At 37.1% G+C, this 12,278-nt stretch overlaps 1 protein-coding gene across 2 annotated transcripts in view; it reads left to right on the top strand.

Moving 5' to 3' along the window:
- ARID4A (AT-rich interaction domain 4A) overlaps positions 1-11,330 on the top strand; it is a 50,211-nt gene extending 38,881 nt beyond the window's left edge. The window contains exons 17-24 of one of the 2 annotated variants that reach the window (XM_005143895.3): positions 1,573-1,770; positions 2,923-3,007; positions 3,174-3,306; positions 5,100-6,227; positions 6,414-6,518; positions 8,085-8,300; positions 8,886-9,032; positions 9,517-11,330. In XM_005143895.3, coding sequence (XP_005143952.2) covers positions 1,573-1,770; positions 2,923-3,007; positions 3,174-3,306; positions 5,100-6,227; positions 6,414-6,518; positions 8,085-8,300; positions 8,886-9,032; positions 9,517-9,620 — 2,116 coding nt within the window. In that variant the 3' untranslated portion in view covers positions 9,621-11,330. Of the gene's footprint in view, positions 1-1,572; positions 1,771-2,922; positions 3,008-3,173; positions 3,376-5,099; positions 6,228-6,413; positions 6,519-8,084; positions 8,301-8,885; positions 9,033-9,516 lie in introns of both variants that reach the window. The other variant, XM_005143894.3, reaches the window with a different exon arrangement.
- Positions 11,331-12,278: the final 948 nt, after the last annotated feature.

Below are 12,278 nucleotides of genomic sequence, written 5' to 3'. Positions count from 1 at the left end.
ACAGTTGTACTTACAGAGAGTAGACCAGGCTGTATCTGTCAGGGGCTGTATGGATAGTGAGCGACTGTTTGGACAGACTTGTCTGGGCAGTTGAAATGCAAATGGAAAAGAGAAACGTTCTTCTATGCTTTTGTTAAAGTGTTTAGTGATGGCTGGTGAACCTATAGGGTGCTTGGTTTTGTTACTTGATGTATTGTAGGCAGGCAAGCGGGGGATCAGCTAATAAAGGAAAAGGAAAGGGGGAGTTTGTATGAAACACACAGGTAGGCTGAAGAGGAGAATAGAGAGACATGGAAGGGCAAAAGAAAATTAGCATCCAAAGACTAAGCTTGACAAGTTGAATTGGATATATAGTCACGGTTACAAACGAGTGTGACCAGGTGAGTAATTAATTACCAGAGTAGACCTCTTAGCTAACTTTGGCTGTGGTCAGGGGCAGTGTCTTACCAGCTTAAACTGGCTTTTCTACCTTGTTTTTCTTGTCCTTGTGGCTAGGTGGTTTGGACACAAGTTAATGCTGAATGAAGCATGATAGGGGTATTGTATGTTTTCTTCTAAAGAGCTTTGAGGAGTAGGAAAAACACACGGTTATTTTAAAGAAAGGGTCTCTGTGTAGTCCAAAAAAGATAATCTTAAAGTGCCTCATAGCATGTGGAAATGCCTCAAATGAAGGTGCAGTGTTTGGTGTGCAGGAGGTCACAGGAGGATGGATATCAGGTGACATGGGCACCAAAGATTTTTTTCTTTTAAGCGATGAGGGTGGTGATTGTCCTCTTTCTTTTAATTGTTTGCCACAGCAAAAGAGTTGCTGTTGAAGGCTAATGAATATATTTCATCAAAAGGAAACCTATAGTCTTTTTCACTATTTTCTTTTTTGGTGACTTCTTTTGTAGTTTAACTTTTACATTATGCTAAATTCACCTTAAAAAAAGGAGAGAAGTATAGGTAAAAATAGGATAGATTATGATTCTTGAAAATATGTTTAGGTAGAATGTTTAAATATCAGATATAGCTATAATAAGAGGTAGACGTAGCCAATAAGATGTGTGTAGTCACTTTTAATCTTTGTTAAACCTGTTATAATCAACTTTTCTCATTGGAATGGTGCATCTGTGAGAGGATCACTATGATGGCAATTCAAGCTTATGCAGACTGTTAGTAAACTGTAGCCTATTAAGCAAACTGTAGGAGAGAATTTTTCCTTTTAAATAACATGCCAAAATCAGTTCTTCCTGTCTTATTTAGGAGTCAGACACTGAGTTAACTTATTCCTCTTTCTGCATTATCAAAATATTAATTTAAAAATACTTTTTAAGTTCTGAGGTAGTTGTACACATAATAAATTGTTTATATTATATTTTTTTCTGGGTATTTTTGGCACTTCTGTTTTCTCAAAGTCCTGTTCTTGATGTGAGAAGCTATGTCCAAGCTAACTTCAGAGGCAGTGCAGGACAGAGAAGACGAAAACATTTTTTCTTGCAGCCTTTTTCTTTTGTAGTAGCTTGGCTACGCTAGTTAAATGTTGAAACATTGTCTCTAATTAGTGGGCATTTTAAATATACTTTACTGCAGGGAGGAAATTGAGAACAAAGGAGAATCAGAAGGTGAAGAAGATGAGGAAGATGCAGAACCCTGCCTGACTGGAACCAAAGTGAAAGTAAAATATGGACGTGGAAAGACTCAAAAAATCTATGAAGCCAGTATTAAAAGCACAGAAATTGATGATGGGGAAGTTTTATATTTAGTTCACTACTATGGTTGGAATGTAAGGTGAGGATAACAATTGCCTTTCATTTCTTCATTTGTTAAATGGATTATTTACAAAAGAATTTTTGTTCTAAGAACAAAAAGATGATCAGTGACTTGGCTCTGAATGGAACTATCAACATGGTAACAGGATCTGACTGTATTACACGTTTCAGTGTTAGTAATTTTTTTCATGGTATGACACTACAACATGGAAACGTACAAGGAAGTATATTCTGAGATTTCAAAGTTTTCATCTGGCTTAAAGTGAGTAATACTCACTCCTTACAGGAGCATCCCTGTAATTTACTGTGTCAGCTACTGTTTGCACTGCTGGACTTTATTTAAGAGAGTCATTGATGATGGTGAAGACCTCTACAGTTAAGTTCATCATGCACTGAAATTTTGGCAACACAATTTAATCTTGTTTTGAATGTTAACTGTGAGTATAAAGAATGGTTGTTACAAAGAGCTACAGAATCTTAAAATGCTTATTTTGCCACCCATGCTTTATATTTAGTACTGCTGCAGAAATAGCTTTTTTGCTCTTGTTCTTAAGTGTTGTTTAGTATGTAGACAAAAATATCACTAAATGAATTTTTGAAACTAGAACGCTTATGGTATATAACTTGAGATGTTCCAAATCCATGTATTTCTAATTAAACTAAGCAAATTTCTTTATGTGGCAACACAAAGTTTGTGTGGGGATTTACTTACATGTGTCCCTTTACCTTTTTAATAACTCAGGAGATTCTAAGGAGAACTAGCAGTACATTTATGCTTGTCAGAATCTCATGCAGTTTGTTGCTATAATTTAAAAAAATTTTAAAAACAAAAAATCAACAGCATTTTACTATCATGGTGAGAATGGCTTTTTCTAAGATGTGAAATAATTAACAAAACTGTAGCTGATGCAGTCCTCCTGGTTTCCAGTGCCTTGCTAGCAAGAGACAGGGAAGTTTGCATCTCCATTCCCCCATCTCATAAATCTTTTGTGGGCTAGAAACATAATTAATCTTTGTAATGCCAGATACTGTGTGCATTTGTAAATATATGCTCTACTTTCCTAGCTCTCTTTAATAAATATTTTCTGTAACTCAGTCTTTTTAATCCCCATATTGCAAACAAATTTTTATTATTTAGTGATAATAACAGTGTGTTGTTACTCACTTTTAGGTACGATGAATGGGTGAAAGCTGATCGGATTATCTGGCCTGTGGACAAAGGAGGACCAAAGAGAAAGCAGAAGAAAAAAACAAAAGTAATAGTTATTTCAATAAGTTTTTTTGTAGTACAGCACTATCACAATTCCTTATTTCTCAAAAAAGTTATTCAGTCCACAAACTATTTTTTGATAGAAGTGTAGAGCAAAAGTTTTTGATGATCAGCAGTGAAACATTAATAAGCATTCACTGTTTTCCCCTCAGAATAAAGAAGACAGTGAGAAGGATGAGAAGAAGGATGAGGAGAAACAAAAATCAAAGCGTGGGCGACCCCCTCTGAAATCTACTCTTCCATCCAACATGTCCTGCAGTTTATCCAAAACGCCTACTAGTGAAGGTAAATCAGGAGCCAGAAGTGCACGGAACAACTTGTCAGATTCCTCACCATTACCAAATGGAACAGAAGGTACATCTGGTGCACTCATGTTCTGGCATGGAAGTGCATGTAAAGAGTGATGTCATGCAGTGCATTAACAGGACAACTTCAGAGAACACAGTGCTGTCAGCAGGTTTAAAATCCTACTTATCCAGTCAGTGTACAAGCAATAGAATGGAAAAAAATTGGTGCAAGTTTTACTCTATAAAAATGAATACTTTAGATTTTTAGCAACACCTCACAGGCAGATGAAACAAGCGCAGGAATGTTTGATTCTGGTAGAGACTCAAACAGTGAGCACTTAGGCTTTTGAGGTTTTTCAGTACTTTTTTGAAGAGAAGTTTGATTTTTACCTTTTTGTTGTTGATTTTTTTTCCTCCCTGTGAACTTTATTGAGGAAATAGTTGAGCTGACATTGCTGAGGAGTACAGTTTGCTCACTGAAGAGCTATGGCATGGAAATGACTGTGCAAGTAATTCCATATTCTTTAGTTAGAGCCTTTCAGTCCTAATCATAAGCAGACCAACTCTAGTAGTATAATGATAGTCTTCATTGTAGTAATTAAATCCTCAACCCCAGTACTAAATCATGCACCCTAAGTTGTTAATTATATACAAAAGGCAGCAATATTTTGGTATTTCTAAGTCTCTGTGAAAAAGAACTGAAGTGAAACCACTGTCTGCTTTCAGCACAGATCCCTGAATAATCTGATAATGTAAATATGCTTTCTCTGCGTATGGTGCATACAATAGATTTATACAATAATATAACAGTGAAATGTCCATATTGTGGTGTCGAAGGATTTGGTTTTTTCCTGTTTGGGGGCGCATGGAGGGAAGAAGTGTCAGGGTTTTTGCTTTGTAATGTCAGGTGGGGCAGGCAGAGGAGGGCCACGAGGATGATCAGGGGACTGGAGCACCTCCCGTATGAAGACAGGCTGAGAAAGTCGGGGCTGTTCAGGCTGGGGAACCTGGAGAAGGCTGCATGGAGACTTCATAGCAGCCTTCCAGTATCTGAAGGGGGCCTACAGGGATGCTGGTGAGGGACTATTCATTAGGGACTGTAGTGATAGGACAAGCAGTAACAGCTTCAAACTTAAACAGCAGAGGTTTAGATTAGATATAAGGAAGAAGTTCTTTACTGTAAGGGTGGTGAGGCACTGGAATGGGTTGCCCAGGGAGGTAGTGAATGCTCCATCCCTGGCAATGTTCAAGGCCAGCTTGGATGAAGCCTTGGGTGATACAGTTTAGTGTGAGGTGTCTCTGCCCATGGCAGGGGGGTTGGAACTAGATGATCTTAAGGTCCTTTCCAACCCTAACTATTCTATGATTCTATAGATACCAGATTATGGGAATGTGTTTTTTCTATTATGAACTGTAATTTGTTTATATCAGCTTGTCTGGGAGAAATAGCAGAAGAATCACAAAATACCTCAAGCTGGAAGGGACTCATAATCAAGTCCAACTTCCTACTCCTTGCAGGACTACCTAAAACTAAGACTAAGAGTGTCATCCAGATGCATCTTGAGCACAGATAGCACCACTACCATTGTAGTTTCATAGAAATGTTGAGTAAAAATAAGAACTCTAAGAAGTGCATTGAATTATGCAGGACTTTAAGTTTGAAACTGTGTATTCTAAACTGATGTTAATGTGGCAAATTACTGGGCAGAAGGTTTTTGTGTGGTTGAAAAAGGAAATTCTGTTGTAATTGATGATTTAAGGTGCTGTTTCCTTCTTTCTTTAAATTTGTAGAGTCTGGCTCTTCTGATAGTGAAGCAGATGAATCATCTGAAAAGAATTCGAATGAAGAATTTTCTCCAGACACTTCAGAACTGGATAAAAGTGAAAAGCTACATGATGAGAAGCTAGATGAAGAAAACCCAAAGATTCCTCATGCACTGAAAGAAAATGACAGGACTCAAGTACAGCCACTAGAAACACTGAAACTGGAAGTTGAAGAAAGTGAACAAATTGTTCAGACTTTTGGAAATAAAACAGAACAAATAGAAGAAATCAAAAGAGAGGCTGAAAAATCACCTAAAAATAAAGGGAGAAGGAGCAAGACAAAAGAGCCTTTAGAGAATGCCAAAATTTCACCAGGAAGCCAAGAAGAGGTTGCAAATGAATCTCTTGCAGAACCTGAAAGATTAGACATGACTTCCTTGGACTGTAAAGAAATTTCCAGCACTACTGAAAGTGAAACGGAACCTTCTACAAAAGATAAGAAGCTATTGAAAAGGAAAACTTTAGAACAGGCATCACCTGAAAAGAGAAATCGACGACAGAGTGAGATGGAAGTGCCAAATATTGTATCTGAAGAGAGGACCAATGAATGTACTGGAGCAGAAGAATGTAGAGGGCTGAATGCTGAAGAGTCCCTCAGAACAGAGAATGAGGAAATGCCATCCCTGGTGGCAGAATCAGTTGAGCACACTCAAGAGCTGAGAAATGACATCTCTGAATGTCCTTCTGAAGAAAATGAGAATGTTCCCTTAAAAGATGAGGATGATGCAATGCCTCATATTGGTCCTGAAACATTGCTGTGCCATGAAGTAGACTTGGATGACTTGGATGAAAAGGAGAAGAGCAGTAGTGAGGACATCATACCAGAAAAGCCAGATCCTAATGCTTCAAATCCTAATCTAGCTGCCTTACCTGCTGCCATCCAGTCAAGCTTTTCAGTGATCTCCCCTCTTACGCTTACCCAGGATGAATCGCGCAGTATCAAGAGCGAAAGTGACATGACGATTGAAGTCGACAGTGTGGTGGAAGAGTCTCAAGAAGGTCTCTGTGAAAGCGAGTCTGCTAATGGATTTGAAGCCAGTACTACATCAAGCACCTGTAGTCTATCTGTGCAAGAAAGAGAGATTGGAGAGAAAGGTTAGCATTCCTGTCAACAGTCAATCTCTGCTCTAATGATTTCTGAAGTAATTTTAAGACTGGTTTTACTAAAAGTTGGCTGTTTATTTTGTCTTCTGGTTTTAAATTTATTTGTTGCTTATATGAAAAGAGTTTACAAGTAGCAGAGATATTTGAGGTGTCGTCTTTGTTTATTTTCTCATTTAGGTCAAAAAAGACCCAGTGATAGCAATAGTGGAACACTGGCAAAAAAACAAAAGCGTACCCCAAAGCGAACAAGTGCTGCAGCCAAAAATGAAAAGAATGGAACAGGTACATTTGAGGGTGGGAGGTTATGCTGCCCTGTCAGCATGCATAAGGGCACACTGTTCTCACTGTTACTCATTATTTCTATTGGGTGGGACTTCCTTGTCAGGGTTTTTAATTATTATTCGTGATTATTCATTAATATTATTGAGGTGCATGATTATTGGCTGTTAACTGGAAAGAACTTAGCAGCTCTGCAGTAGCAGTGTTCCTTGGAGATCTCTTGGTTATTTTTAATTGCTTAGGAGGAGCTTGTAATAACAAGTATATTAGCAGCTACTAAGTATTTAGCATTACAGTCGTTTTTATATAGAATCATCAAATAGTTTTGGATGGAAGGGACCTTCAGAGTTCATCTAGTCCAACCCCCCTGCAGTGAGCAGTGACATCCTCAACTAAATCAGCTCACATCCAGCCTGGTCTTGAATGTCTTCAGGGATGGTGACATCTGCCACCCCTCTGGGCAGCCTGTGCTAGAATTTTACCACCTTCATTCTAAATTATTTTTAACTCTCATCAAGCCTGAATCTCACCTATTCTAGTTTAAAACCATTACCCATGTCCTGTCACATGAGGCCATCTAAAATGTATCTCTTTGTATTTCTTATAGGCACCTTTTAAGTACTGAAAGGGTGCAATAATTGGGTTGGTTATGAATTTGTCAGAAGGGATCTTGTTCTGAGTAGGAACATCTCCTTCAAAGTATTACAGTAGGTGTTTCTCATGGGGAAAAAGATGCATCTATGAAGTACAGAAAAAATTCTTGATGCTAAAGAATAACTTCTCGGCAAAAGAAATATTGTGTGTGTTTATCTCAGTTATGAGACTTATTTTTTAATTTACTATAAAAATTTTGATTTTTGCATTTCTGTAGCACATTTCTGATGATGATTGTATTGAATGAGTCAATATATTTAGGCCCTGTGGCAGTATTGTTACAATTTTTAAATACCAGACTGAAATCTGAATTCTGACATACAATGTTCAGATATTTTTGATATGCCTGTGTAAAACTGTAATTACTGTGGCAGTCTAAAATATTTGCATATATTAGCTTAAAATTTTCTGTTACATATTAAAGCATTTATGCTTTTAGTCATGTTTCAGAACTGTTCCTTTAGATGTGCAAAGCAATTTGGTAGACATATGTAGTCATGGGCTACCTACTTATATTAATTCAGTTTTGATCTTTGAAAAGGGGATTCTAGTATTATAACACCAAAACATGTGACTTAAACGTAGTTTATCAGTGCTCTAATATTCTTATTTTAATAAGCTGCTTTTTACTTCTGTAAAAATTTAGACTATTGCTCTTTAACACTAAAGGCCTGGTCAGCCCTTGCCTTCTCCTGCATTAAGGATTGGTGCACTTGAGAGTTCAGTGCCTTTTGTGTTTTATAAGGTTATACATTCAATCTCATGGTTTTTCCTTGTGTGCATTCTGGGATCTCCTAAGCCAGAAGGAACAGTTTGGTTTTTTTTAATCATTTTTTGTGACTATAACTACAATTCTAAAATGCTAAGTTGTTCGTAAGGGTTCTTTTAAATCCAAGTACATTTCTCTTACTGCAGGACAAAGTAGTGACAGTGAAGACCTTTCTGTCCTAGACAGTTCAAGTAAATGTACTCCTGTAAAACACATAAATGCATCCAAACCACAGAAGATTTCTCGATCACCTGCAAGAGTCATTTCGCCTCACATCAAAGATGGAGAGAAGGATAAACACAGAGAAAAACATCACCACCAGAATGCTTCATCTAGAGTATACAAATGGAGTTTTCAGCTCAGTAAGAATTCTTTAAGTGACTTGATTAGAGGGAATTTATAAGAAAATTTGTTCTGAAAGTGTGGGGCTCCAAGTTAGGTACAGGACTTTTATGGCCTGGTTATGGAAGTATGTTAAACTTTAAGCTGCATTTTGTAGATCCTTAAGATTCTTCATACCTAGAATAGTTTGGGTTGGAAGGGCCCTTAAAGACCATCTAGATCCAACCCCCCTGCCAAAAGCAGGGACACCTTTCACTAGACCCGGTTGTTTTAAGCCCCGTCCAACCTGGCTTTGAACACTGCCAGGGATGGGGCAGCCACAGCTTCCCTGGGCAACCTGTTCCATTATCTCACCACTGTCATGGTAAAGAACTTCTTCCTTACATCTAATCTGTATCTCCTCCTTTCTCAGTTTAAAGCTGTTTCCCCTTGTCCTATCACTACTTGCTCACAAAAAGTCCCTCTCCTGATTTCTTGTCAGTCCCTTTCCTGATTTCTTGTCAGTCCCTTTAAGCACTGGAAGGCTGCTGTAACGTCTGCTATCAGGATTTTATTAATTTGTGTAAAATCACCTCATGAAGCTATTTTTTCTTCCCACTTTTAAGATGAACTAGACAATATGAGCAGCACTGAAAGAATCTCCTTCTTACAAGAAAAACTACAGGAAATACGAAAATACTACATGTCCTTGAAGTCAGAAGTAGCAACCATAGACAGGAGAAGAAAACGATTAAAAAAGAAGGACAGAGAAGGTAACTTTCAGATTTGCTTTATGATTCCTATGAGAAGTTAATTTTCTTGAAAATACATAACTCAAAGCAACTTCAGTTTATTTGGGAGTTATCTTTTGGGGAAAAAAGTTACCATCTGTTTGTATATGTGTTTAGAAAATATTTATGGGTCTTCAGAACTTGAACCTATTGAGCATTCCTTGATTATTTTCTAACAGTGTATTAGAAACTTGGATTTCCTACTGCAAGCTAGATCTGAGTTTTTAATCCATGTAATGACTCATCTGCTTTATCTTTTCAATTGGCTGGTGATGCAGCAAGGGGACGTTTACTCATCCAGTTTATGTGAATATAGCAGTGAAAGCACTTGACAAAAAATCTGCATCCGTGTCCTGTGTTCATGCTACTACTTTGAGATCTATTAAACAACCTGATAAGCAAAGAAACCTTCATTCTGATCTGTACTTTGATAACCTGATGCTGATCTGTTGTTCTATATATTCAGTGTCACATACAGGAGCATCAATGTCGTCTGCTTCATCAGACACTGGAATGAGTCCATCGTCATCTTCTCCTCCGCAGAATGTGCTTGCTGTAGAATGCAGGTGATGCGCATTTCTCTGCTTGCCAGCATCTTGCTGGCATGGACGTAAATCCTTAAATACAACCACAGAAAGCACTCAACTGCTTTGACATTGCCAAGTATATTCTGTACACACTTCCACTGCTGGGACTGTACCTGTTCTTCCCTCCTACCCTCTTCTTTTGTTTAATTTACTGTTCAGAGAAGTTAAGCTCATTGGTAATTGAAGGTCTGTAGGCACAACGTGACATGCTTGTCATTGTGTTTGGTTTTGTTTTGTTCTTATTAATGCAGAGAAAGGGCACTTATCAAATTTGAAAAGTTATGTCCAGTGAAGCATTCAGGTGTTCTAGGGAGCTCTTAGAAAAGCAAGTGCACCAAGCAGACATCAGAGTATTATCAAAAAGAATTGAGTAACTGCTGCACTTTTGCCGAGCTGTACGTTAACTCTTGGTAAGTAGTTCCTTTTTGTGGAAGCACTTGCTATACAGAACTGCCAAAGTACGTGTTCAGCAATGTGCCCAGTTTTAAAGGTGTAAATGGGACAAAATAAATTGTGAAAGGAAGTGTAGTTGACTGAAAACTACAGTTGTAATAAGTCTTCCACTTTTTATAGGATTTTTGAGCACACAATTATGCAAATATTTTAATGTTTATTAATGTTTACAGTGGAATTGTGAATAGGTTTTCAGTGGACTATCTTATCCCTTGACAAAAATATTTTGTCTTTTTTCTATGTAATTTCAGAGTTTTTATTTTGTTACAAAAAGACGAAAAATGAAATATATAACAACAGTGAAGTTATTTAACAAGATTTCTAAAGCTGAAATTTTTGTGTAAAATAAGGTATCTTGCAACTTGTTAAATATATTTATTCAGACATTGGATGTTGTATTTTTATGTATTTTTTAAAATATTAATAAAATTGGAAAAAAAATTCTAGGTTACTTCACTCTTTCGATAAAACATACATATCAGTTATGGCTTTTAAGGATGTTTTATCCAGTAGCCATGCCTGTATTTCAAATGGGTCTGTTAATGGAGCCTTCACAACATAGATCTGTCTGCAGGCATCTGGGTAAAACTATGACTTTATTTGGAAACTTTGGCAGTCCTAGTACTTACGTTGTTTTGAGGAACAAAATTTATTGGGTTGCCCTTAAGATACTTTGTCACAAGTTCTTATGTTTGCTGTACTGCCGAATGGATTTGCATCTCCCAAAGTTGAGATGCAACAATAAAGTAAAGCAACTGTGTATGCTTTGTCTGTGGATTGTCCCACAGATAGAAAGTTTGTAAATAACTCTTCCAAACCCATGTATTTAAAACACTTTGCATATACATTATGTATAAAGTGATTTTTTATCAATTTTTTTATTCATGTTTGTACATTGAAAGGGGTTCTTAACCCCTTTTTCTGTGTTAAATATGTTGTAGAGTAATAACATAGATGCTCTAGACTGTATATTGGGATATTCTGGTTCACATGGCAGAAGGTCAGAACGAAACACTAGTGATGGCGTAGCATTACTAAAATTGATGTTTCTTGAAATTTCATTTTACAACATTTGTCAACTTGTGATTCCAATTTCTTCCATTTTCGCAGAAAATTAAAGGAAAAGTACTCTTGTAAATGCACTTTTTCTGTCTTTTCTTAAGCAAAGCAGAACTATTTCAATGTAAGATAAATATGGAGCTTGCTAGACAGCATTAATAAAGGCCATGTTTTAAACATAGGCTTTATATTCTATTTTTATTTAAGTGATTGTTCTTGTAAATGTCTGGACTTACCTAAATAGGAAAATTAATCTCCATAAACTATTGTAAAGACTTTTTCAGAGGTAATTTTTAATGTTAATCTTATAATAGCTATGAATAAAAAGCAATACACATTTGAAAGGAAATAACATGGGTCACATTTTCTCAGATTATCCTCCTTGTTTAACAGTTGCAGAAGTCAAATTTTAAATTCAGTGAAATAACAGGATTAATTATATCTTATCCAGGTATCTAACCTCTGTCTGCAAACTGAGTGAGGTCTTAGAAGCACATCCACTTGCTCAGCATATACAGGTGGTGGATGAGCTCTTGACCACCTGTACTTTGGCACAGATGTGTATGCTGACTGCTTCTCCGTGCCTCTCAGGAATGTTTAAACTACTGCATGGAAGGCTTGATGGTATGGTTCCATCAAACATGGAAACCATTCTAGCAGACAGTTACTCCTGGATATAGAGAACTTGCTTCCTCACTTCTCTTTCCACCTGCTTACTCACAGACAGATGGACAGACAGACACCCACACCCCCTACACCCCACCCCAGTAACATCTAACATTACTATTCTGACAGAACACTAAACATGCAAGAAAAGGTGGACTTCCTGCCAAGCCACTGGCAAAGCATCTAGCATGTTACTGATTTCCTAGTTTTGTCTTTATGGCAAGAAGTGTATCAGCCAGATTATTCAGCAGATGTTTAAAGTAGTTTCTTATGACACGTAAAAGTACCACAGAGAAAGGAAGATTAACTATTCTGTACAGAAAGTGAAATCGACAGGAAACCTTATTCAGGTCTTTTATTTATAACTACTGCAATCCCCTTATTTCTGCTTTGCTGACATAAATTCCAAAATGTCTTCCAGTGCCTTGAATGAAAGTTAATGCTGTTGAGCATACAGAATTAT

This window comes from Melopsittacus undulatus, chromosome 4, assembly GCF_012275295.1.
Source record: "Melopsittacus undulatus isolate bMelUnd1 chromosome 4, bMelUnd1.mat.Z, whole genome shotgun sequence".
Classification (NCBI taxonomy): Eukaryota; Metazoa; Chordata; class Aves; order Psittaciformes; family Psittaculidae; genus Melopsittacus; species Melopsittacus undulatus.
The sequence above is the reverse complement of the archived record's forward strand: the minus strand, read 5'-3'. Positions and strand labels throughout refer to the sequence as shown.